Source organism: Carcharhinus amblyrhynchos, unplaced genomic scaffold (genome assembly GCF_965287045.1).
Source record: "Carcharhinus amblyrhynchos unplaced genomic scaffold, sCarAmb.v2.hapA scaffold_73, whole genome shotgun sequence".
Taxonomy (NCBI): domain Eukaryota; kingdom Metazoa; phylum Chordata; class Chondrichthyes; order Carcharhiniformes; family Carcharhinidae; genus Carcharhinus; species Carcharhinus amblyrhynchos.
Window position 1 is genome coordinate 226,683 of NW_027649813.1, and position 26,470 is coordinate 253,152.

Genomic DNA, 26,470 nt, shown 5'->3' on the forward strand with positions numbered 1-26,470 from the left:
CGTATTTTTAATATACGTGCTTATTAAATGTTTGTTTACTCAAATTATTTTTATACAGAAGGAAAACCTTTATGACTATATATAGATTTTGGGTTTGTATAATAAAACATATTGTTTTAACTCTCATAAAATCTGGTTCTGACATAATTTGTAGTCATGCATATCGAGTGTCCTATAGAGGCAGAAGTGGAAATTCAAGATTTTATGTAGCTAAGAATTACAGACAGCCACAACATTCGGATTGGCGGATGGTGACTAGTGGAGTGCCCCAGCGGTCGGTGCTGGGGCCTCAGCTATTTACCATTTATATAGATGATCTGGAGGAGGGAACCGAGTGTAGGGTGTCGAAATTTGCTGATGACACCAAAATTGGTGGAAAGGCAAATTGTGCGGAGGGTAGGGAGAGTCTACAGAAGGATCTAGATAGGCTGGGCGAATGGGCCAGGAAATGGCAAATGGAATTTAATGTTGGCAAGTGCGAGGTGGTCCACTTTGGTAGGAATAATGGTAGGAAGGATTATTACTTACGTGGAGAAAAACTGCAGCAGGCGACGGTGCAGAGGGACCTCGGGGTCCTTGTGCATGAGTCGCAAAAACCCAGCTTGCAGGTGCAGCAGGTGGTCAGGAAGGCAAATGGGATGCTGGCTTTCATCGCGAGGGGGATTGAATATAAAAGTAGGGAGGTCTTGCTGCGGCTGTATAGGGCATTGGTGAGGCCGCAGCTGGAGTACTGTGTGCAGTTTTGGGCGCCGTACTTACGCAAGGGTAATTTAGCCTTGGAGGGAGTGCAGAGGAGGTTTACTAGGCTGATGCCAGAGTTGAGGGGGTTGAGCTATGAGGAGAGGCTGAATAGATTAGAACATAAGAACATAAGAAATAGGAGCAGGAGTAGGCCATCCAGCCCTTCGAGCCTGCCCCGCCATTCAATAAGATCATGGCTGATCTGTCGTGGCTCAGCTCCACATTCCCGCCCTCTCCCCATAACCCTTAATCCCCTCTCCTATCAAAAACCCATCAACCCGCGTCTTAAAAATATTTAGTGAGGCAGCCTCCACCACTTCAACGGGCAGAGAATTCCAGAGATTCACCACCCTTTGAGTGAAGAAGTTGCTCCTCAACTCCGTTCTAAACCGCCCCCCCTTTATCTTGAGGCTGTGCCCCCTAAACCTACTGTCTTTTTTGAGCGGGAAGAGTCTCTCCACCTCTATCCTATCCATCCCATTCATCATCTTATACATCTCAATGAGATCTCCCCTCATTCTTCTAAACTCTAACGAGTACAAGCTTAGTTTATTCAGCCTCTCCTCATAGCTCAACCCCCTCAACTCCGGTATCAGCCGAGTAAACCTCCTCTGCACTCCCTCCAAGGCCAAAATATCTTTGCGCAGGTGCGGCGCCCAAAACTGCACACAGTACTCCAGCTGCGGCCTCACCAATGCCCTATACAGCTGCAGCAAGACCTCCCTACTTTTATATTCAATCCCCCTCGCTATGAAGGCCAGCATCCCATTTGCCTTCCTGACCACCTGCTGCACCTGCAAGCTGGGTTTTTGCGACTCATGCACAAGGACCCCGAGGTCCCTCTGCACCGTCGCCTGCTGCAGTTTTTCGCCACGTAAGTAATAGTCCTTCCTACCATTATTCCTACCAAAGTGGACCACCTCACACTTGCCAACATTAAATTCCATTTGCCATTTCCTGGCCCATTCGCCCAGCCTATCTAGATCCTTCTGCAGACTCTCCACACCCTCCGCACAATTTGCCGTTCCCCCAATCTTGGTGCCATCAGCAAATTTCGACACCCTGCACTCGGTTCCCTCCTCCAGATCATCTATATAAATGGTAAATAGCTGAGGCCCCAGCACCGACCCCTGGGGCACCCCACTAGTCACCAACCGCCAATCTGAATAGCACCCATTGACCCCCACTCTCTGCCTCCTATTTGACAACCAATCCTCTATCCACGCTAACACCCTACCCCCAACTCCATGTCCCCTGACCTTCTGCAATAACCTCTTGTGAGGTACCTTGTCATTGTACTCGTTAGAGTTTAGAAGAATGAGGGGAGATCTCATTGAGATGTATAAGATGATGAATGGGATGGATAGGATATAGGTGGAGAGACTCTTCCCGCTCAGAAAGGATAGTAGGACTAGGGGGCATAGCCTCAAGATAAAGGGGGGGGGGGGCGGTTTAGAACAGAGTTGAGGAGGAACTTCTTCACTCAAAGGGTGGTGAATCTCTGGAATTCTCTGCCCGTTGAAGTGGTGGAGGCTGCCTCACTAAATATTTTTAAGACGCAGGTTGATGGGTTTTTGATGAGAGAGGGGATTAAGGGTTATGGGGAGAGGGTGGGAATGTGGAACTGAGCCACGACAGATCAGCCATGATCTTATTGAATGGCGGGGCAGGCTTGAAGGGCGAGTTGGCCTACGCCTGCTCCTATTTCCTATTTCTTATGTACCTATTTCTATGAATTATATCGAGTTTAATGTAATTAAAGAAGGGTGAAGGGACTCCACAAATATCCCAGTCCTCGGTGATGGGAGAGCTCAGAACATCAGTGCAAAAGACAAAGTGAAGCATTTGCAACAATCTTCAGTCAGAAGCGCCAAACTTGGCCTCGCCCTGAGATCCACAACACCACATAAGCCAGGTTTCAGCCAATATTATTCACTTCACATGTCATCATGAAATGACTGAAGGACTGAAGGCAGCTATGGAGTATTATAGTACAGAACCATTCAAAAGATATGGATTAGAAAGAGCCCATTCAGCCCATCTTGTCTGTGCCAGCCAAACAGACAGAGGAAAAAAAACTAGCCACTCATTTTAATCCAATTTCCCAGCACCTAGTCCATTGCTCTGCAGGTACAGCACTTCAGATGCAGATTGTCGAATCATATGGTCTTAGAATTTTACGCACAGGAAAAGGCCCTTTGACAGTTGTGTCTGCGCCTACCATCAAGCACCTATCCATTCTAATCCCACTTTCCAGCACTTGGTCAGTCGCCTTGCATGCTATGGCGTTCGAGTGCTCATCTAAATGCTTCTTAAATGTTTTGCGGGTTCCTTCCTCGATCAACATTTCATGACGTGAGTTCCAGGGTCTCACCATCCCCCAGGTGCAAAGGTTTTTTCCTAAAATCCCCTCTAAAGCTCCCGCCCTGACTTTAAATCTATGCCCCTGGCTATTGATCACTCTACTAAGGTGGGGCGGGAATGAAGTTTCGTCCTATCTACCGCATACACGACTGTCATAATTGTGCACACCTCGACCAGCTCCCCACCCCAAGCAGGCACCTCCCAGCTTTCTGTGCTGTAAGGGACAAAAACTGTCTCTCATAAACCATAAACAGTTGTGGTCCCAACACTGATCCCTGAGGCACACCACTACTGCCTTATTGCTGAGCAACTGCTGCTTGATAGCACTGTTGATGACCCCTTCCATCACTTGACTGATGATCGAGAGTAGACTGATTGGGCAGTATTTGGCCGGGTTGGATTTGTCCTGCTTTTTGTGTATAGGACATACCTCGGCAATTCTCCACATTGTTGGGTAGGTGTCAGTGTTGTGACCATACTGGAAGAGCTTGGCTCGGGGAGCGACAAGTTCTGGAGCACAAGTCTTCAGTACTAATGTTGGAATGTTATCAGACCCCATTGCATTTTCAGTATCCAGTGCCTCCAACTATTTCTTGATATCACGTTGAGTGAATCGAATTGGCTGGTGACTCGCATCTGAGATGCTGGGGACCAATGGAGGAGGCCGAGGTGGATCATCCAGTCCGCACTTCTGACCGAGGATTGCTGCAAATATCGTTGGTGCGATTGCTGCCTTATCGTCGGTGCAGGCTCGATGGGCCGAATGGCCACCTTCTGCACCGATTCTATTCTATGATTCTATTCCTTATTAATATTGCAAAAAGAAGTGACCTATGAATTCACAATGAACAGTGCAGATATTCTCTACAGTAAGCACTGCAGCCAGTGAAGCGGGTTGCGTTGTCTTTCATGGTGCTGAATTACATGTGTGTTGTTAGAGCTACACTTCACCAAGTAAATGGACAGTATCACTTCACAATCCTGATGTGTGTCTTTTATAGGGGGGCAAACTATGGCAGATGAGTTACCTACTGCAGCATTCCCAGCCTCCGATCTTGTCCAGCAGTTTATATATGATCCGCCCAACTCTGTTTCTGGTCAATGACACCACAGGTTGTGAATGGCGAGGGACTCAGTGCTGGCGATGCTGCTGAATAACAAGAGGCGTTGCTTAGATTCTCTCTTGTTGAAGATGTTCATTGCGTCATATTTAAGTTACATGAATGTTACTCACCACTGATCATCCCAATTCAGGGTGTTGTCCAGTTCTTGCCGCATGCAGACACAAACTGTTTCAGTCGCTGAGGAGCTGCGATTGCAACTGAGCACTTCGCAATCATCACTTCACACTGAATATCGGAGAGAAGCTCAGTGAAACTCTCCGCCTGGTGTCTGGAAGCCATGGGGAGTTTCAGCACTTTCTCATTCAAATTGCTGAGGTCACATTTCTGTGAGTGAATCCCGCCCCTGTTCTGTTCAGCTCCCTGCAGCGTGACTGTATTTACCCTGCAGTGAGTGAAAGTTATATATCAGACATTAACAGACCCAATCCTTAATACATCATAAAATACAGGAAGCACTCAACAAATCAGGCAGCATCAATAGAGAGAGCCACAGAATTCACTTTTCAAATCGATCGCCTTTCATCGGAACTGGAATATTTTACAGAGTAAATAATTTCTCAGCAAGGACAGTGTGGGGGAAAAGGGCGGAGAATAACAACAGGGAAAGTTCTATGAAATGGTGCAGGACAGGAGAGGTTAAATGTCTAAAGGTGTAACGGTACAAAGTATAAGAGAATAGGGAATGGGACTGGTGAAGAAGCATAAGGTGGTTCCAGAGCAGTGTTAATGGTTACAGCAGAATGGTAACGGTGGTTAGAATCTGAAGTTCCTGAATTCAATTCTGAGGCTGAAAGGCTGGAAAGGGCAGAATGGGAATATTCCTAATTCCTGTCAGGAACAACTAACACTGCATTACCAGAGCTGTGCATAAGCGGCTGTTGGAAAGGAAGATGTGTCGATGTCCTTTTAGAAACGAATACAGCTGTTAATAGTGAACTCAGTAAATTAAGATTAATAATTATTTAAGAATACACTTTAGATGGAACATATCGGGATCATAGTAGATTTTATGCTGTTCAGTGACTCTATGATCCTCTGTGAAGTCTAACGAGGTCCATGGAGAGAGTTCAGTGTCCAACATTTCATCCGGCAGAATGAATCCTATTGCGATTTTCACCAGATGAACCGAGAAACCAGGAGTGCAGTAGATTGGAGTTGACTTGTACAAGTCAGAGTCTAGATGCCAAGGCTGACAGCGACCCTGTTCAGATCCTGATTTCCCCAATCACTTGTTCTGCACTATTACTGTTAAATCCTTGTGTTAGCACAACAATTTATATTTAAATAATTTTTATTGCGGATTTCAAAGCCAACTAATTGTAGCAGCATAGATTGAATTATTGCAGAATTTCAGTATGTAAATCCATCTCGTCGAATGGTGAGCTCATTTTTTTCAGGCAAAAAACAAACTCCAAAAACAACCTGTGCGGTATAAAATCATCTTGTAATCCAAGCCTCCCTATCAATGCACCAACTCTCTCTCCCTCAACCATTCCATGTGACGGCGAGTTCCACATTCTCCCCATTCTCTGTGTGAAGAAACTCCGCCCAATATTGGAGGAGAGATTCCACTTCAAATGTTCCCTCATCAGTTCAAAGCAAATTACTGCGGATGTTGGAATCTGACGAAGAGACATCCAGACTCGAAACGTTAGCTCTGTTCTCTCTCCACAGATGCTGTCAGACCTGCTGAGATTTTCCAGCATTTTCTGTATTTACTCCGTCATCAGTTGATGTTTCTCTGGGTCAGGGTCCCCGGAAGGGATTCATAAGCATTTATAAAACCGCAAGTTATTCTTTCTAGAAAATGAACCAAACTTCACAGATCGAACCCTCTAAATATCTTCCCTGTAGCTTTTGTGTAAATTTCTCTTTGATATTTATAGTATTTGATGTTTTCATGTGAGCGGCTGCAGTCATGAACACAATTCAGTTTCTGAATCTGGATCTGACACCGAGTTTCACCAGAATGGTTTTAATCGGCAGCGAGTTCAGACTGAAGAGAAATGTAATGGAATCTCGATCCCGTTCATCTCTCCCTCCTTTCTCCCTCACGCTCTCCCTCTTTCCACTGTCAACATTTCCGGGAGCCCAACCCCCATCACCACCACCCCCCGACCCACCCCCCACCCCCGACAGGGCTCAATGATTCCCCACCGTTATCCTTTAGACCGCGCCGGTTTTTATCTCCAGTGTGAAAGTGGTGAGGACATGGCCCGCTCTGTAATAATAATTCCCTGAGTGCTGCAGTGAACTTCATCGGGAAATAGCTGAACTGAGGATGTGCAGCTGTAACACCGAAACTGAAAGCGGTTTGAATCAGGAAGTGCTGAGTGTGAACATGGCTTCCACACAACAGCTCCAGAGTTTGACTGAGGAGACAATTTGTCCCATTTGTCTCGATTTTTTCACAGACCCGGTAATACTGGATTGTGGACACAACTTCTGCCGCTCCTGTATCACCCAGAGTTGGGAAAAGAAGGAGATAAACTCCTGCCCGGAATGTCGAGAGGAGTTTCCAGAAAAAATCCTCAGGGTAAATCGGGCCTTAGCGAATCTGGCCGGGAAAGCTCGAGAATTGAAGCTGAATCCGAAAGAGAAGGAAAGTAAACTTCACTGTGAAAAACATCAGGAAGAACTGAAGCTGTTTTGTGAAACTGACAAGAAATTGATCTGTTTGATTTGTAGAGATTCGCGGGAACACAAATCCCACAACTTCCTGCCCATTGATGAAGCTGTTGAAATCTGCAAGGTAAATGGAAAATATTTTATAAGACGATAATTTTATCACATTTTCAACATCCAGCACTTTCATTCTGTGATTTTGTTTTCTCCCAATCCCAGGATCAGCTGAAATCTTCCTTAGATTCTCTCACAGAGAAGAAATTGGCTGTTCTAGAAACAGAACAGAAACAGAAAGGGAAGATTTCTGAAGTTAGGGTAAGGTCTCCCTGTGCTGATTTTCTGGGATCTCGGTTAGTTTTGTTCCCTTTATCGCAGGACATTAATTATATTTCACATTTCATTGGGTAGGAACAGTCGAGCAGTCTGCAGACCCACATCACGTCCGAGTTCACTAAAATGCACCAGATTCTCACTGAGAAAGAGCAGCGATTACTCAGAGATCTCAGGGAAGAAGAGGAGAGGATTCTAGAACCGATGGAGAGAAACCTTCGAGAGATTCAGGAGAATTTAAATTCCATTGAGCAGAAACTCTCAAAGTTGCAGAAACAGATGGAGCAAAAAGACGAGCTGACATTTCTGAAGGTGAGGGAATATATTGTGGCTCAGTTCAGGGAAACTTCACACTAAACAACTGATGGAGGGACATGTGATGTGCTGTTTCTGTATGATGTGGGAGCTGGTGGACTCCAAGGTACTTCCCAGTGACCATGTCTGCAGTAAGTGCTGGTTGCTTGAAGAGTTGAGCTTCAGACACTGAGACTCATCGGGGAGGGGGAGTGTAACCTGGATAATGTGTTACAAGAGAAAGTCAAACCCCCTAAACTGACTAACTCTGAGGGTCAGGAATAGGAGGGGGTTGCTGAGGGGAGGAAGGGTGAGAGGAAGGAGGGGGGTGTGGGGAGGAAGGGGGGAGGTGTGGGGAGGAAGGGTGAGAGAAAGGAGGGGATGGGGGGAGGAAGGGTGAGAGGAAGGAGAGAGGTTGGGGGGAGGAAGGAGGGGGGACCCAAAAGCCTCAGCCTCTGAATCTGCACAACAGGTTTGAGATTCTTGCCCCCAGTGTGGACAAGAACGAGGGCTGCAAGGTGGATGAGCAAACTGCCCACGGTACAGTGGTGCAGACAGAGGTCAAAGCAGAAGAAGTAAAGAGGAATGTAGTAGTAATTGGGGATAGTGTGGTTAGGGGTATAGACACTGTCTTTTGTGACAAGGATAAAGAATACCGAAGGGTGTGTTGTCTGCTCGGGTCCAGGATGTCTCATCTGGGCTGCAGAGGAACCTGGAGTGGGAGGGTGAGAATCTGGTCATCATGGTTCATGTGGGTGCCAACGACATAGGCAAAATAGGAACTAAGGATCTGCAGAGGGAGTATGATATTCTGGGAACCAAATTAAAAAGCAGAACCGACAAGCTGGTTATCTCTGGATTACTACCTGAACCACGTGCAAATTGGTGCAGGGTAAATAGGATTAAGGAGATGAATGTGTGGCTCAGGGATTGGTGTGGGAGGAATGGGTTTGAATTTATGGGGCATTGGCACCAGTATTGGGGCAGATGGGTTCTGTTCAGATGGGATGGTCTTCGTCTGAATCATGCCGGGACCAGAGTCCTGTTGAATCGTATAACTAGGACTGTAGATAGGGCTTTAAACTAATTGCGGGGTGCAGGGGGGTGGAATTATAAAATCTAAAGTAAAGGAGAGGGTACGTGTGCAGGTAAATGTTGAGGATGTTCCACTAATAAAAGGAGTAGGGGGCATGAGAGAGGTTAGTAGCATTTCTACAAATAAGGTCCAAATAAAAGCTGGTATAAAGACACTTTACCTGAATGCACGAAGCATTCGGAACAAAGTGAATGAGCTGATGGCACAAATCAGCGCAAATGGATATGATCTAGTGGCCATTACAGAAATGTGGTTGCAGGGTGACCGGGACTGGGAGCTGAATGTCCAGGGGTATCAGGTGTTTAGGGAGGATAGACGGGAGGAAAAAGCGGGCGGGGTAGCTCTGTTAATTAAGGATAATATCAGGGCGGTAGTAAGAGAAGATATAGGCTCCAAAGAGCAAAACGTGGAATCGTTGTGGCTGGAGATAAGAAATAGTAAGGGGAGGAAGACGATGGCGGGTGTGGTCTATAGGCCCCCAAATAATAACTTTGAGGTGGGGCGGGCTATAAGCAAGCAAATAATTGATGCGTAGAGAAACGGAACAGTGATAATTATGGGGGATTTTAATCTGCATATTGATTGGATGACCCAAGTCGGACGTGATGAGCTTGAGGAAGAGTTCTTGGAATGCTGTCGGGATAGTTTCCTTGAACAGTATGTAACGGAACCTACGAGGGAGCGAGCTATCTTAGATCTGGTGCTGTGTAACGAGGCAGGTAGAATTAGGGATCTTCTTGTGAGGGATCCTCTTGGGATGAGTGATCATAGTGTGATTGAATTTCTGATGCAGATGGAGGATGAGAAAGTGGGGTCCCGAACCTGTGTCCTCTGTTTGAACAGAGGGGAGTATGATAGGATGACAGCGGAATTGGCAAATGTAGATTGGGGGCGCAGATTGGTTGGTAGGACGGTTGAGGAACAGTGGAGGATTTTTAAGGAGATCCTTTATGGTACTCAGCAGAAATATATTCCGATGGTAAAGAAGGACTGTAGGAGAAGGGTTAACCAGCCGTGGTTATCTAAGGAAATGAAGAAGAGTATTAAATTAAAAGCTGATGCGTTCAGAGCGGCTAAAAATAGTGGGTGATTAGAAGATTGGGAAAGATTTAAAAATCAACAAAGAATGACAAAGAAGGTGATAAAGAAAGGAAAGATAGAGTATGAAGCTAAACAAACTCTAAATATAAAAAATCACAGTAAAAGGTTTTACAAATATATAAAGAAGAAGGGACTGGCTAGATTGAATGTTTCACCCTTGGAGGATGAAAGGGGGAATTTAGCGGTGGGTGATGAGGAAATGGCTGAGGCTTTAAATAAGTTTTTTGCCTCGGTTTTCATGGAGGAGGACACGAATAGTTTGCCGGATATTAAAGATAGAAGGATGGTAGGAGATAAGGGCCTTAATGCGATTACTGTCACTAGAGAGGTAGTGCTTGATAGACTGGCAGGACTGAAGGTAGACAAGTCCCCGGGACCGGATGGAATGCATCCCAGAGTTCTGAAAGAAATGGCAGAGGTGATAGCGGATGCCTTAGTAATTATTTATCAAAATTCGCTGGACTCCGGGGAAGTGCCGGAAGATTGAAAAACAGCTAATGTTATGCCGCTGTTTGAAAAAGGTAGCAGACATAAGGCAGGGAATTATAATCCGGTTAGTTTAACGTCTGTAGTTGGAAAAATGCTAGAATCTGTCATCAAAGAAGAAATAGCGAGGCACCTAGAAAAGAATGGTTTGATCGAGCAGACGCAACACGGATTCATTAAGGAGAAGTCGTGTTTAATGAATTTATTGGATTTCTATGAGGATGTGACTAGTGCGGTAGACAGAGGGGAACCGGTGGATGTGGTGTTTTTAGATTTTCAAAAAGCGTTTGATAAGGTGCCTCACAAAAGGTTGCGGCAGAAGGTTAGGGTGCACAGATTTGGGGGTAAGGTGTTAGCACGGATAGAGGATTGGCTGTCTAATGGGAAGCAGAGAGTTGGAATCAATGGGTGCTATTCTGGTTGGCGGTTGGTGACTAGTGGAGTGCCGCAGGGATCGGTGCTGGGGCCTCAACTGTTTACCATTTACATAGATGATCTGGAGGAGGGGGCTGAGTGTAGGGTGACAAAATTTGCTGATGACTCGAAGATGAGTGGAAAAGCAAATTGTGTGGAGGGTGTGGAAAGTCTGCAGAGGGATCTGGATAGGCTGAGTGAGTGGGCGAGGACCTGGCAGATGGCGTATAATGTTAGCAAGTGTGAGGTTATCCACTTTGGTAGAAACAATAGTAGGAGGGATTATTATTTAAAAGGTAAAAAGCTGCAGCATGCTACTGTGCAGAGGGACCTGGGGGTCCTTGTGCACAAATCACAAAAACCCAGTCTGCAGGTGCAGCAGGTGATCAAGAAGGCGAATGGATTGTTGGCCTTTATAGCGAGGGGGATAGAATATAAAAGCAGGGAGGTTTTGCTGCAACTGTACAGGGTACCGGTGAGGCCACAGCTGGAGTACTGTATGCAGTTTTGTTCACGGTACTTGCGGTGCGGAGGGAGTGCAGAGAAGATTCACTATGCTGATACTGAAGATGAGGGGGTTAGCCTACGAAGAGAGACTGAATAGACTGGGTCTGTACTCGTTGGAGTTTAGAAGGCTGAGGAGGGATCTTATAGAGACGTATAAGATAATGAAGGGGATAGATAGCGTAGAGGTAGAGAGATTCTTCCCGCTCAGAAAGGATAGCAGGACTAAAGAGCACAGCCTCAAGATAAGGGGGGATGCAGTTTAGATCAGAGTTGAGGAGGAACTTCTTCACTCAAAGGGTGGTGAATCTCTGGAATTTTCTTCCTGTTGAAGTGGTGGAGGCTACCTCAGTGAATATATTTAAGTCACGGGTAGACAGGTTTCTGATAGACAGGGGAATTAAGGGTTCTGGGGAGAAAGAGGGAAAGTGGAACTGATCCACTTCAGATCAGCCATGATCTCGTTGAATGGCGGGGCAGGCTCGAAGGGTTAGATGGCCTACCCCTGCTCCTATTTCTTATGTTCTTAACTGTGAAATTCATATAGAATTTACTGAAAAATAGTAACCGAGTTGAACAGAATTTGTGTCCCTTCCTGAATGGTTTTCCTGCTGTCTCTGAACTAATGGATCCCACACTATCTGCAGATTTCTGGGAATACCTGTAATTTCCTGAGAATGAGTTTTCTTCAGCTTCAAACTTGCTTTGTGATTATTTCTGTGTTTCCCGAGTTTAATTTTCTCCTGGGACTCCCAGTGTAATCCAGTTCCAGTTGCATGTTGTGAGTGTGTGGGTGTGTCTGGTACGGTGTGTGAGAGTCACTGTGACTGTTAGCTGGACTAATGTTCAATTCCAGTTTATTTGACTCTCCACAATCTTCCTTCCAAAATGCATCACTCTACATTTCCGTGTGAAATCTCATCTGCTCTGAGTCTGCTCATTTCACCAGCCTGTCTAACTGCTCCTGAAATCTGTTACTGCCATCCTCACTGTTCCTGATTCATTTCTTTCAGGAGGAAGCTTGTCGGAAGAGAAGGTAGGACATGTTCTTTACTGAAATCCGCTATTTGTTAAAATAAACTTAGTAAAGTATCATTTTTGTTTATTAATTTATTGTTGTCACAACATTAAATGATCTGTCATTGGGCCATGGAAATTTGGTGTGTAGTTCATGGACCAGAGTTTAAAAATAACCACCTTTATTACAATGATTTTATATAACTGCTACAATATTGTAATAAACAAGCGGGAGGTATAATTGATACAATCCGGTTCCCAGGCCGGAAGTGATCAGTTGCCCGATGTTGGCTGTTAGTGTCTGTGACCTTCTCACTGACCCCGAGAGAGCCACACGGTCCATGTTCCCAAGCAGTTGGTCACCCATATCCCTGCATGGAGTCTGACCAACCAGAGCAAGTCTCATGTTAAAGAGGGGAAACAGATTCCAATTTTATACTAAATACAAACTGGCTCTGTGTCCTTAAACACAACAGTAATGACTTGTATTTATATAGTGCCTTTATCGTAAATTAGTACCTTAAGGAGTTTCCCAGGAGTGTTATAAAGTAAATTGACACAGAGCCAAATAAGGAAATATTAATCCGGATGACAGAGGTGGATTTCAGAGAGCGTTTCATGGGAAGAAAGAGAATTAGAAAGATAGAAAGGATCAGGGAGAGAATTCCAGAGCTCAGGACCTTGGCAACTGAAGGTCCAACTCCCAACAGGAAATGACTGAAATCAGAGATCTTCAAGGTGCCGGAAGTAGAAGAGAGCAGGGTTCTGGGAGAGTTGTGACTCACCTGATGAAGGGGTAGTGCTACGAATGCTAGTGGCTTGTGCTACCAAATAAACCTGTAGAACTTTAACCTGGTGTTGTGAGACTTCTGATAGAGTTGTGGGGCCCAGGAATTGCAGAATTGGATATTCAGCTTTGGGATGTTTTCAGCCTTTGTCTTTGTTCTGCAAACTTTATTTATAATACAGCAAGTGGACAGACTAAATGTTTATCAATTCCTGCAGTGTGTGATGGGCTGTTGTCAGATTTTGAACCTTTTTCAGGACATGACTGTTTCCATTCTCTGCTCTTGAATTTATAAGTTATCTTTTTCAATTAAAAAAACAAGATTACCATTTCACTTTGGATATTTTCTTGCATTTTTTTTAACATTTACAGGATTAGTGATGATGAGCGCAGACTCTCAGTATTTGAAGCCGCCCTGTCTATCGAGAAGTTCAAATACCTTTTTCAGTGCACAGCTTGGAGAGAAATGATGAAACCCAGTATTTCCGGTAAAAATCTGATACTCATTTTCCTGATTACCAATACAGTTGTGAAGAAACTGACCAGGCTTTAAGGTTCCAGATTAAATATTCACATTTCCACTCTATGAATTTGATTAGAGGCTCAATCCATTCTGAGGGCTGATCTTCAGAACAAAATCACTGTCCAGTTTCCCACTGCTTTGCACTGTGGGAAAATGTTCTATGATTCCTGAAAAGGGGACAGGGGACAAGAAGCCCTCATGATAAACAGTGGGGGTGAGAGAGAGAAAGGAACAGTGAGCATGAGTAAGAAAAATAACTCATCTCCTGGTCACAGAGAAATCATCAAAAGCTGCCTTCATTCTTGCAGGAGCAGTGCAATAATTTTGAGAAACAGTCAGTGTTTGAATGTAGAAAATGAGAAAACCAATTTCCAAACCACAAACTCACTGGAACAGCATTGTGATAATGATGTCACTTGTGGTTAATAGAGCAGGAAACAGAGCATCATTTCCAAAGGGGTTTCCAGTGGTCCCTTTAAGACCTGTGATTAGTCCATTCTACAGATTGTTCCTCTTGGTGGGGCATCGCCATTCAATTGAAGATCAAGATTATATAAGAACATAAGAAATAGGAGCAGGAGTAGGCCATCTAGCCCTTCAAGCCTGCCCCGCCATTCAATAAGATCATGGCAGAACACAGAAATGGCTGAGATCCTAAGTCAATGTTTTGCCTCAGTTTTCATGACGGAGCACGCTACCATCCCAAAAGATACAGAAAATGCAGAGGTCATAGAAAGGGAGCAACTTGGAACGATCCTCATCATTAGAAAAAGGGACATAGGAACATGGGAATATGAGTAGGCCATTCATCCCTTCAAACTCACTCCACCATTCAATAAGATCATGGCTGATCTGTGGCCTACCTTCATATACCTGTACTAGGCCCGTGTACCTTGATACCCCTGCTGAATAAAAGTATCTCAGACTTAAAGTATGGTGGCATGGTAGCACAGTAGTTAGCATCGCTGCTTCACAGCGGAAGGGACCCAGGTCCAATTCTGTCTGTGTGGAATTTGCACATTCTGCCTGTGTCTGTGTGGATTTCCTCTGGGAGCTGTGGTTTCCCCCCACACTCCAAAGATGTGCAGGTTAGGTGAATTGGCCATGTTAAGTTGCCCCTTAGTATCATGGAGATTAACAGGCAAAATAAGTAGGGTTACAGGGATAGTTGGTGATGCAGACTTAATGGGCCAAATGGCCCCCTTCTGCACTGTAGGGATTAAAATTAATAATTGATCCAGCATCCACCACTATTTGAGGGAAAGGGTTCCAAACATCCACCTCGCTCTACATGTAGAATTGTTTTCTAACATCTCTCCTGAACAACTTGGTTCTAATTTTTAGATTATGGCCCCTGGTTCTAGGCCTTCAACTAGTGGAAACAGTTTATCCTGATCCACCCTGACCTTCCCTGTGAATATTTTCGAGACTTCTATTAAATCACCCCTCAACCTCCTGAATTCGAGAGAATAAAGGTCAAATTTTTCGAAACTATCCTTGTAACTAAACCCTTGAAGCCTAAGTTCCATTCTTGTAGACCTGCTTGGAACTTCCTCCATGGTCAAATCATCTTTCTTAAGATATGATGTCCATACTCCCAGTGAGGTCTAACTAAGGTTTTAGACAACTGAAGGGCAAATCTTTGACAAATTTGCTTGAGTTCTTCAAAAATGTAACAAGCAAAGTGGATCATGATGATCCTGTAGATGTAGTATAACTGGAGTGCCACACAAAAGGTTTGTTCATCATGGGATGAGGGATAATTTATGATTTTTGATAGAACATTGGCAAACAAGCAGATAGCAGGAAGTCAAGATAAATGGGTGTTTTTTGAGTTGGCTAGATGTAACTTTTGGGGTGCCAAAGGGTTCAGCCCTCGGACCCCAACTCTTTATAATGTATATTAACCTCCCGCATTCAGGGAATAGTGGATACCATAGCCAAATTTTCAGATGACACTAAAATAGATGGGAAAGTAAGTTGTGATAACAAAAGAAGAAATTTATAAACGGGTATGGAGAGTTTAAGTGAATAGGACAAAATTTGGCAGATGAGATTAAAGTGAATAAGTGTGAGCTTATCCATTTTGATAGGAAAAATACAAAGGCAAATGATTAGCGACCTGGGTGTCCTCATGCACGAATGGCAAAAAAACTAGGATGAAAGTATAGCAGGTAATAAAGAAAGCAAATGGAATCTTCATATTTATTGTTAAAGGTATAGAACATAACAGTAGTGAAGTGTTATTGATGTTGTGTAAAGCGTTTGTGAGACTGCACTTGTGTACAGTTTTTGTACCCTTTCTTGAGGAAGGATGGGATTGCATTGGAGATGGTTCAGAGAAGGTTCACTGGCTTGATTCTGGAGATGAAGGGTTTGTCTTATGAAGAGTGGTTCGCCAGTTTAGGCCGATTGTCTCTGGAGCTGAGAAAAATGTGAGGAGATATAATTGAGGCGTACAAGATGCTGAGGGACATTGACAAAGCAGACTCAGAACAGATGTTTCCTCTTGTGGGGCGATTTAAACCAAAAGCTGACAGTTTTAAGATATGGGGTGGCAGATTTAAAACACAGGTGAGGAGAAATTACGGGGGCAATTCTCCCTTTGCAATGCGCTCGTTTTTTGGCGGGTTGGGTTGGGAGATGCTTGTGTCGAACTTTTCGCAGGTTCCCCAGAGTGTTTACGACCCGCGCGCATCCCCTAACCAGGAAAAAATGGGCCGCCGGAACTGCACTGAAAACTGTCTGACCACTGATTTCCATCTCTTACCATACTTTGGAATGCCATTATCGGGATCGACATGACAATCTCCACCCAGGTTAGCGTCTCCCACCTCTTTGGCGTGATGTCACTTTGACACAAATCAGAGTAGATATATAAAAGACTCAACTTGGTGTGGCAGCCTTGAACTGGCGTCAGGAGGTAAGCGCAGCGTGCAGAGTGCGAGGAACGTTGTAGGCAGGCCCTGGAGATGCTTGGTGGGCTTCTTCCTGCTGCCTTCAGATGTTGGCCTGTGGATCAGTGATATCTGGGTTGTGGGCAGGGGTGCTTCTATTTTCTCAGAGCTCTGTGGGTGAGGGTCCCTGAAGGAATCCTGCTCAGCCTTTCCCTCCAGAGCACTGTGCAGTGGCATTGTCTTGCTGTGGGCTGTGGTCAGGGGATACACTGAGTGCTGGGAGAGGAGTGCACCATGTCCTGACTGAGGCCGAACCAGATGAAGCAGTTACTGCTCCAGGCTGGCATGCCGAGGTTCAGACATGGACTGCATGGAATCTGCTGTCACTGGGCACACATCTGCTAATGATTTGCAGTCTGTCCCGGCCCTTTGCTGTTTGTAATATATATAAATGATTTGGAAGAAAATGTAACTGGTTTGATGAGTAAGTTTACAGCCGACACAAAGGTTAGTGGATTTGCAGATATCGATGAGGACCATCAGAGGATACGGCAGGATATAGATCAGTTGGAGACTTGGATGGAGATGGCAGGTGGAGTTTAATCTGGAGAAATGAGAGGTAATGCATTTCGGAAAGTCTAATACAGATAGCAAATATACACTAAATGGCAGATCCCTTCAGAGTATTGATAGGCAAAGAGATCTGGGTGTACAGGTACACAGGTCACTGAAAGTGGCAATGCAGATGGAGAAGGTAGTCAAGAAGGCAAAAGGCATGCTTGCCTTCATCGGCCGGGAGACGAGTTTAAAAATTGGCAAGTCATGTTGCAGCTTTATAGAAACTTAGTTAGGCTGCACTTGGAATATAGTGTTCTGGTTGCCACACTACCAAAAGGATGTGGAGGCTTTGGAGAGAGCACAGAAAAGATATACCATGATGTTGCCTGGTATGGGGGCATTAGCTATGAGGAGAGGTTGGAGAAACTTGGTTTGTTCTCACTGGAACAACGGAGGTTGAGGGGCGACTGATAAAAGTCTACAAGATTATGACAGGCATGGACAGAACTTTTTCCCAGGATGGAAGAATCAATTACCAGGGGCACAGGTTTAAGGTGCAAGGCGCAACGTTTAAACAAAATGTACGAAGCAGATTGTTTTTTTACGCAAAGTAGTGGGTGCCTGGAATTTGTTGCTGGGGGAGGTACTGGAAGCAGATATAGTAGTGACTTTTAATGGGCGTCTTGATAAATACATGAATAGGATGGGAATAGGGGGATATTGTCCCCAGAAGGGTAGGGGGTTTTAGTTCAGTCGGACAGCATGGCTGGTGCAGGCTTGGAGGGCCAAAGGGCCTGTTCCTGTGCTGTAATTTTTTTAGTTCATTGAAAGGGTTCCAATCCCTAAATGTGCAGATCATATGTGACCATCGAATGAGGACCATGCAGGTTGATGCACGCCATCCAGGGAGTGTCCATGACAGTTTTGTGCTCAGGCAGTCGGACATCCCCGGCCTCTGTGAAGACCGGCCCAGGCTACCAGGATGGCTACTGAGAGACAAAGGTTACCCACTGAGATCACGGCTGATGACACATGTGCGGAGGCCCGAGACTGAGGTGGAGACCTGCTACAACGAGACCCATGCAGCACCCATGTAGAGCGGTGCACCATCCTGCTGAAAATGCAGTGCCACTGTTTGGACCACTCTGGAGGGGTCTCCAGTTTGACCCTGTGTGTGCCTCACACATTATAATTATCTGCTGTGTGCTGCACAACATCACCCAGCAGCAGGGAGACCAGCTGGAGCAGGAGGAGGAAGAGGAGGAGGATGAGGGGCAAGGGGGCGAAGTGGTCATCCCACCATATGAGGAGACAGAGGAAAGAGGATGGATGGCAATAGCAGGTGCCCGGCTGGGAAGGGCAGCGAGGGATGCCTTGATTACAGCCCGCTTCACCGAGCTGGTGCTGTGCAGTGAGGGGGCTGCAACCACCACATTCCAGGAGCATGTGCAGCCGCTATTCCCCCTCCAAACCGATCTGGGCCCTCAAACCGCCACATCACCCTTCCACAGCCTCTGTCAACCCACCACCATATCCCCCCCAGAAAGATCGAAACCTGTTAATGTGCCTGGGCTGGCAGTGGTTGTGCGTCTTGGTTGAAAGCTGGAGGATGATGACCTCTCGCTGTTGTGCACACTGGGGTCCTGCCCCTGGGGCCACTCAAGCCTGATCCCGAACCTCTGCACTGAATGCACGCTGCCACCCTGGCCCAAGTAGCTGTAAGGGTTGGGGAGACATGTTTGTTGGGCAATTGGGGGATGGGGGTGGTGGAGGGGCTCACTTGCACTAAGAGTCTGGTGGGTGTTGGAGAAGGTAGGACAGGCACTCTCTCACATGTGGCTGAGTCTCCAAGCACCTCTATGCAAGGGAATGGGGACAACTCTGCACTTTGGGGTGGGGTGGGGCGGGGAGGTCTGGAATTAGAGACACATTAGTCACAGCTGTGAAGTGCAAATAAAAGTTTATTGTGTTCTTAACGTTAGTGATCAATAAACCCTGACTCCTGATAACCTTCACCCACGTTCTCTTAGTGAACTAGAACTTTCTAACTTTCTGTGGTCTACTGCTGCTTCTATGTGCGACCCCAGGATGCACACCAGAGGTGGAGGTATCCAGCAATGATGCACACCGCGTTGCCTGTGATGCCCTTGGCAGGTGTCCTCTGGGTGGCCGAGACCTGGAGGGCCCCAGCTGACTCGCCGCTGGCACTATTTTGGTGCCACCCTGTTCTTCTAGCTGGCCCTGAGATGCCCCGGTGTGCGGAAGTGGGGGAAATCAGAAGGTCTCGGGATGTCTGGGATCACTTGGGCGGAAGGCCCCGGCATGGGCCCCAGCCCTCCCTCCTCACTTGTGGGACCCAGAGGCCCCAGGGACACTCCATGGGACGCCTGGGTAGCTGGACTGAGCTCCAGGAACTCCGGTATCACCTGGCCCTGCCAGGTGATGCTCAGAGGCTCAGGTGCGTCTCCCCATAATCTGTGATCCCTCAGCCCTGGCCCTCTGAGACTGGGCCAAGCTCTGGAGCCCCTCCACTGCAGCATTCTGTGAGCAAGCCAGGCTCTGGAGCCCCTCAGCAGTAGCCCTCTGACGCTGGGCTAAGTTATCGAGGCTCACAGACACGGCCAACTGTGTCTCCAGAATGCCAGTGAAAGTCCCAGCCATGGCCAACAGTTTCCCAACACCCATGGCTAAGAAAGGCTGTGCCTCCTGGATGGCGTCCACACCCTGTCACCCATGAGGACAGACCCCTGGGTCAGACTTTCCACTGTGGTCGCAACCCTTGCAATGTTGGCCTGGTTCACACACTGTGTCAGCACAACCTCCTGCACCAGCACTCTGTTCAACTCCCCTAAACAGCCTTGCAGTCGCAGCATGTTTGCTGACAGCCCTTCCACAACCCTCCATGTTTCCTGATGCATCACCACCAGCCTTGGCCCCGAGGCGCAGCATCTGGCTTGAGGACAGCTGAATCCTCACCTCTGGCTGACCTCTATGTGCCCGAGCCCTAGGATGTGCATCAGTGTCTGTGATGTGCTCACCAGATAGTGACCCAGAAGCCTCAACACTAAAGCTACCCACTGTGGTGATAGTCTCTGTATTCGTGGGTTGTGTGGTAGATGCCAGTGCCGTTTCAGTGGTGCTGTCCTCAGAAGACAAAGTCTCCCTCCAAGGTATTCTCCAGGGGGATCGTGGGCAGTTTGCTCCAGAACAGCGGAAGCGGGGGTGGTGGTGGGATCACCAATACACAAAGGGCCAGGTTCCTCTGGGTCCAAAACTGCAAAGAAAACACACATTAGGGGAAGGGAGGTCAAACATTCTAAACAGCATCACGCTTATTTCAAAGAGGACTTACGTTATGGGCTATGCTTATGCTCACTTGCAAACTGGATGCCGACCTGGCTGTCCGTCACCATTCTGGATGAATTATCTCCCCCTGCCAACTCCACGGTACGCTCTTCAACGCTGGTCAGCTGCTGCAGGTCAGGCACACCATCACCACTCTGTGGCCTCACGTAGCGGTTATGCTTCTCTGCTGTAGGAGCTTAAGGTGTCTCGCAAGCATTAATATATTCAAATGCATGGTGCGTAATGTGTGCCTGTGTCTCGGGAGTTTTGTGCTGGCAGTTGAGGGGAAAAGGGTCACCACTGAAGGGTGCTCATTGAGGGGTGAGGGGAAGGGGTTAGATTCTGTTCCTGGGGGAAGGGAGCCTTGTTGAATGCTCGCACAGGGTTTGAGATCTGTGCCAAGGAAGTGCGGAGTTCCAAGTGGGATGCTCACTCACCCTTGCTGCTCAAAGAAGGTTGTACAGTGTTTTCTGCCCCTGCCGGCCAGAGCACAGTGTCGGGCTCCAGACATTCACCACTTCTGCCACCTCCTCCCACAATGCCATGGTGACTGCACCCCTTGGACGAGGCGCCTGGCTGGGGAAGAGCGACTGAATTCTCTCCCCCATGGCATCAAGCAGGCGCTCTTGGTCGGCCTCAGTGAATCTTGGGGCTGATTTCCTCAAATATATCTTTGTGGTGTGATTAGTTGTGTGTCCTTTCCTGCAGTTTATATACAGCTCTTGGGGGGTGGCAGTTGCAGAGACTTTGGCCAGTCAAGGGACAGTTGGCAACAAATCCTTGTGAGAAATTTTGAAGGCTGCTTTCAATTGAATGTCATACGTCCCTCGGGGTGCTGATTGGCTTCCATTCAATAAGCCGCTGTGTCCTGGTGGAGGTGCAATACTCAGAGCTCCGAATTAATAAGCCGCTGTGTTCAGGGGAGGTGCAATACTCAGGGCTCCGAATTAATAAGCTGCTGTGTTCAGGGCAGGTGCAATACTGAGGAATCCCATTCAAGAGGAGGAATGCTCGCAAGCTGGGGTTGTATATGGTAGCACAACACAAGTTCTCTGCAGGGCAGCAGTGAAGTCAGCATGTTCAAGGGGTGGGTAATCCACATTATCCAGATCCGTGGGGCATGGGGTGAGTAGGCAGCAAGGTCAGTGCGAGGGGAGGGGAGGGTGTGCAGTGATGTCTGTACGGCGGGGATGGGGGGGGGGGGATCGATGTCTGTAAGGAAGGGGCAGCAATGTCTGTGTGGGGTGGGGGGAGGGATCTTTGTATGGGGAAGGCAGCGTTCTCTGTCTGGGGGTGGGGGTGGCAAAGTCAGTAGCGGGTGCGGTTGCCAACAATAAGGTCGGTGATGTCTGTATGGAGGTTGTGGGGCCAGCGATATCTCTGGGGGGGCGGTGAAGTGGTTTGGGGGTCACCGATGAGGCCAGCAATATCTGTGGGGGTGGGAGGGTGTTGTGGGGAGCAGCAGTGTTTGTCGGGGGGCTGTGGGAGCAAGCAATGTCTGAGGGGGTTGGAGGTCAGTGATCTGAATGCTGGGAGATCTTTTCAGTGATCTCCCAGAGATGTGCACATGCACAGGTTCCCGTTCATCCTACAGATTTCAGGCTGTTTGGTGTGAGTATGCTGTGCCCCACAGCATTTAATGATATTCATGATTGTGATCCCTGCAATGCACTGAGTGTGGGAGATTCAGGTCTGAAGTTGCACTGAACAGACAGTCGTGGTTTAAACCAGTTTTCTCACCAATTCCCTCACAGACATCGCAGGCCTCATCGCTTACCCCTGAAACCATCCCACAGACATGATCGGGACAGATTTTTAATTAGTTTGGCATTGAAGGGGCAGGAAAGTGGAGTTGAAGCTGAGACAAGATTAACCAGGATTGTATTAAATGGCGGAGCAGGTTCGAGAGGCTAAATTGCCGACTCCTGCTCCTAATTCTTATGATTTATACTCTTAGTAAATAACAGGGATTTCAAATTAGATCCAAGAACTAAAACATGATTGTTCCTATTCTGGACACTATCAAATATTAAGGTTTCATCCAAGATCGTAACAAATTTAGGGTTTGGTCTGGTCTGGTATTGTACCAAGAGAAAATGCAGAACTCCTGGTGCATAAATCATAAAAAGTTAGTCTGCAGGTCCAGCAAGTAATTAGGAATATAAATAGGACGTTAGTATCTATTGCAAAGATACCCAGGTATAAAAATATGCAATTGTTCCTGCAGGGGCACAGGACCTTAGTGAGACCATATCTGGAGTAATGAGGACTATTTCTATCCCCTTCTAAGATCATGAGACCATAAGATATGGGAACAGATGGAGGCCATTTGGCCTATCAAGTCTGCTCTGCCATTTAATGTTACCATAATTGATCAAACAGAGGCATTTTCTCCTCACCTATGTCTTAAATGGGTGACCCCTTACTCTGAGATTATGCCCTCTTATCCTAGGCTCTGCCACAAGGGGAAACAATGCCTTAGTGTCTGTCCTGTCAAGCCTGCAGAGAATTATATATGTCTGAATAAAGTCCCCTCTCAATCTTCTAAACTCCAATGAGTACAGGTCCAACTCACTTACCCTCTCCTCATGAGAAAATGTCTCCATACCTGGAATCAATCTAGTGAACCTTCTCTGGACTGCCTCCAATGCCAGTATATCTTTCCTTGGATAAGGGGACCAGAATTGCTGTTGTCTAACTAGTGCCTTGTATAGATCGCCCTATTTTTATACTCCATTCCCTTTTAAGTAAAGATGAACATTCCACTTGTCTTTCCTAATACCTGCTGAACTTGCATGCTAGCTTTTTGTAATCAATGCATGAGGACCCAGAAATCCCTCTGAGCTGCAGCTTTCTGCAGTCCTTCTCCATTTAAATAATATTCAGCTTCTTTATTCTTCCTATCAATGTGCATAACTTCACATTTTCTTACATGATATTTCATCTGCCAAATGTTTGTCACACAGCAAACCTGTCTGTTTGTAGACTCTTTGGGGATGACATTACCATTATGCCCCACCAGCTGATGGGCGGAGTGAGCTGGTAAGATTGCCAGAGAGCTGAGAAGTCAGGTTCACACCCGGTTTCTCACTTCACACGATCTTACCGGCACCGGGCATCAGGCTCGATAAATCTTGCACCTGGAACGGATGCAAGGTTGAATGTATTATTTAAATTTATTATAATACTAATTTAAACAGAATAAGCAAGTCTGGGATAGAATTATCTGGGATCACTTGCCTGTGTGGCCACACTGCAGTGAGGATCATGTATTGTCCCCCATCAATCTCTCCTTCTTACCTCAGTATTTTCCACTATCTCTCTGGCTACTTCACACAATCAATCTCTCTGCCAAGCACTTACCTTTCCCTCCCACTCTCTATCCCCATTCTCCATCCACTCTCCCAGTCGGCCCCTTCCCATGCTCTTATTCATTTTCACATACATTCTCCTCCTGCCCCTCCTCCTCAAAGAACAGTAAGACCAATAGGTTACATTGGGAGAGCCATTTGAAGAGCAGGTGGGTGTGGAGGGGGTGTTTCAGGAAGAGGAGAGACAGATGGAGACGTTAAAAGAACTCTGCTCGCCCCCAGCCCAGCAGCACAAACTACCCCCATTCCCCACCACAGCTCCCCAGGAACTCACACTCCCCCTTACACGGTCCAAGAACAACGCACACTCCCCATACGCCCACACTACCCACATTCCATCACAGAACTCACCATCACACACTTCCCACATTCCCCAAACCACAGACCCGCAGCAACACACACTCCTTATACCTCCCCAGTACCCCTGCAATGCACACTCACCACATTACCCCCCCACAGCTCCCTAGCAAAACATACTCCCCACATCGCCCCCCCGTCACAAGACCACCAGCAACACAGCTGTCCTCATTTCCCCTCCACTCACAAATACAAACCTAGAATCCATGCAGTCCAGGCCTGAAACAGCACTTCTGAGGCTGCAGCCCTGCCATTTCGGAGAGTTTCCAGCCCATTCCCCGCCAGCAACAGCCCTTGCTGCTGCCAGCACTAGGACCCAGATTCAGCAATAAGACCCAAGATCAGCACTCAGACTTGGGTCAGCGTTGAGAATCCAAAGTCGAACTCCGTGAACAGCATCAGCCTCTCACTGCACTCCAAAATGCAACCTGTACAGCATGAAACAACCTTCCCACCACCCCCCAGCAACACAGAGCCATTTGAAACCTGAGACTTACCTCCTCGCTCACCCTCTCTGTTCTCTGAATGCGATTGTATACTTGAGGTGTTTTCCTCACTGATTCCAACTGCAGCAAATGAACTGGGATGATTCGGAGTGAATTTTGCTAACTACATTGTGATGAATGCAAATTGATGCTTCACCCATATTGTGCAGGCTCCCGATTGTGCCAATTTTTTTGGTGGTAAAATGGGAATGGGTGCAAAAATGGGCTCCATTCCAGCTGGTCATATCATGCCAGATTTTATGACATTTTTCCAGCACAAAATGGCCACAATGAGGTCGTTAAATTCTGCCCATACACTCCACATCTTCATATTGTTCTCTTACAGCCTGCCACAATATCTGCCACCCAGTTGCTGTCTATACACTGCATCTAAATCCTTCAGGCTCTGACTTGTGCTCTTCCTCATGTTGCTCTCATTCTCTCTCTTCACCCTCCTGCTCCCTCTGTTTGCTGCTCTGTTTTCCCTCTGCCCATTTCAGTGCTCCATCTCCTTCTCTTCCTCCTCCCTTTCTCTCACTCTCTCCCTTCATCCTCACATCTCCTTTCTGCTCTCTTCCCACTCCTCTCCCCTCCCTCTGTCTCCATGCACCCATCATATTCCCGCTGTTTTTCCCCTCCGACTCACAAACCTCTCTCCTCTCTTCCTCAGTCCTCACACTCTCTCCCCTCCCCACCCGCTCTCTCTAAATCACTGACTGTGTTATTTTAACTTTCCCCCAGCTCCAGCCTCTCTGACTCTGGATCCGAACACAGCGCATCCCCGGCTCATCCTGTCTGAGGACCGGACCAGTGTGAGACTCGGAGACAAACGGCAGCCGCTCCCTGACACCCCGGAGAGGTTTGATCCCAGTCTCTGTGTCCTGGGATCAGAGGGATTCACATCAGGGAGACATTACTGGGAGGTGGAGGTGGGGGAGAAGACAGGGTGGATTCTGGGAGTGGCCCGAGAGTCTGTGAACAGGAAAGGGGGAATCTCCCTGAGCCCTGAGTCCGGATTCTGGACGGTGGGGCTGAGATCCGGAAGTGATTATTTTGCGGTCACCACCTCCTCACCGACCCGCCTCACCCCGAGTGTGAATCCCCGGAAGATCGGGGTTTCCCTGGACTATGAGGGTGGACAGGTGTCATTTTACAATGCGGACAACATGTCCCATCTCCACACTTTCACCCACACTTTCACTGAGAGAATCTTTCCCATCTTCTTTCCGGGATCGAATGACAACGGGGAAAACTCGGCGCCGCTGACAATCTGCGGGGTTAAAGGTCTCTAACAGATCCATCCCATAATTTCACACCGTCTCCCTGCCTCCTGCCAGCTGTAAACTGATGGAACCTGTTCATATTGTGGTTATTATATAGAATTATAATTTACATTGGGGAATCCATGATTACATTTGTAAAATGATTCTTCAAATAAAACAATCTGAGAACCACTGGAATAGAAACAGTTTTTCTCAAAGATTCCACAGTTCATCATTAAATCCAAGAAGCAGAAACTCAACATGTTGTTTGTGTCTGTCACTGAGTGAGGGAGGCGGGATTCCGGGGAAATGGAGACGCCGATTGGCCGGAGCTCCTGTCACTCTGAATGAGGAAGGCGGGATTCCTGGACTTCGTGAGTCGATTGGTCAGTTCAGCTGTCCATCCAAACAAAGAGACGGCCCTCGGGAAAGTCTGGGAGCTGATTGGCCTTAACGCCTGTCATTCAGAGTGAGGATCGGGTTTCCTTGGACTTGGCAGCCTATTGGTCAATGCAGCCGTCATTCAAAGAGAGGTGTGGCCAGCCGCAGGGTGGGGAAGCGGATTGGCCAAGATCCCTTTCATCCAGAGTCAGGGGCGGGTTTCCTGGGAACCGGAATCCGATTGGACAGCGTCCTGTCACTCAGACTGAAGGGGAAGCGTCTCGGAAAAATGTCAGTTGGTGGCTGTATCTGCCATTTATAGTGAGTAGTCTTACAACACCAGGTTAAAGTCCAACAGCTTTATTTGGTAGCAAATGCCACTAACGTTCGGAACGGTGACTCACCGGA

General features: G+C 47.1%; 1 protein-coding gene across 1 annotated transcript; it reads left to right on the plus strand.

Annotated features, from left to right (window-relative positions):
* Positions 1-6,570: 6,570 nt before the first annotated feature.
* On the plus strand, positions 6,571-25,711 carry LOC145337767 (zinc-binding protein A33-like). The gene is made up of 7 exons (XM_080182613.1): positions 6,571-6,981; positions 7,074-7,169; positions 7,263-7,496; positions 12,093-12,115; positions 13,256-13,362; positions 16,719-16,721; positions 25,161-25,711. The coding sequence occupies exons 1-7, from the start codon at positions 6,571-6,573 to the stop codon at positions 25,709-25,711; spliced, it is 1,425 nt and encodes a 474-aa protein (XP_080038739.1).
* Positions 25,712-26,470: the final 759 nt, after the last annotated feature.

Bases quoted from the DNA above. Each gene is read 5' to 3' on its own strand.
- LOC145337767 (XM_080182613.1), top strand. From the start codon at position 6,571: ATGGCTTCCACACAACAGCTCCAGAGTTTGACTGAGGAGACAATTTGT. The intron at 7,497-12,092 runs GTGAGGGAATAT...CATTTCTTTCAG, and splicing joins ACGAGCTGACATTTCTGAAG to GAGGAAGCTTGTCGGAAGAG. The intron at 12,116-13,255 runs GTAGGACATGTT...TAACATTTACAG, and splicing joins GAAGCTTGTCGGAAGAGAAG to GATTAGTGATGATGAGCGCA.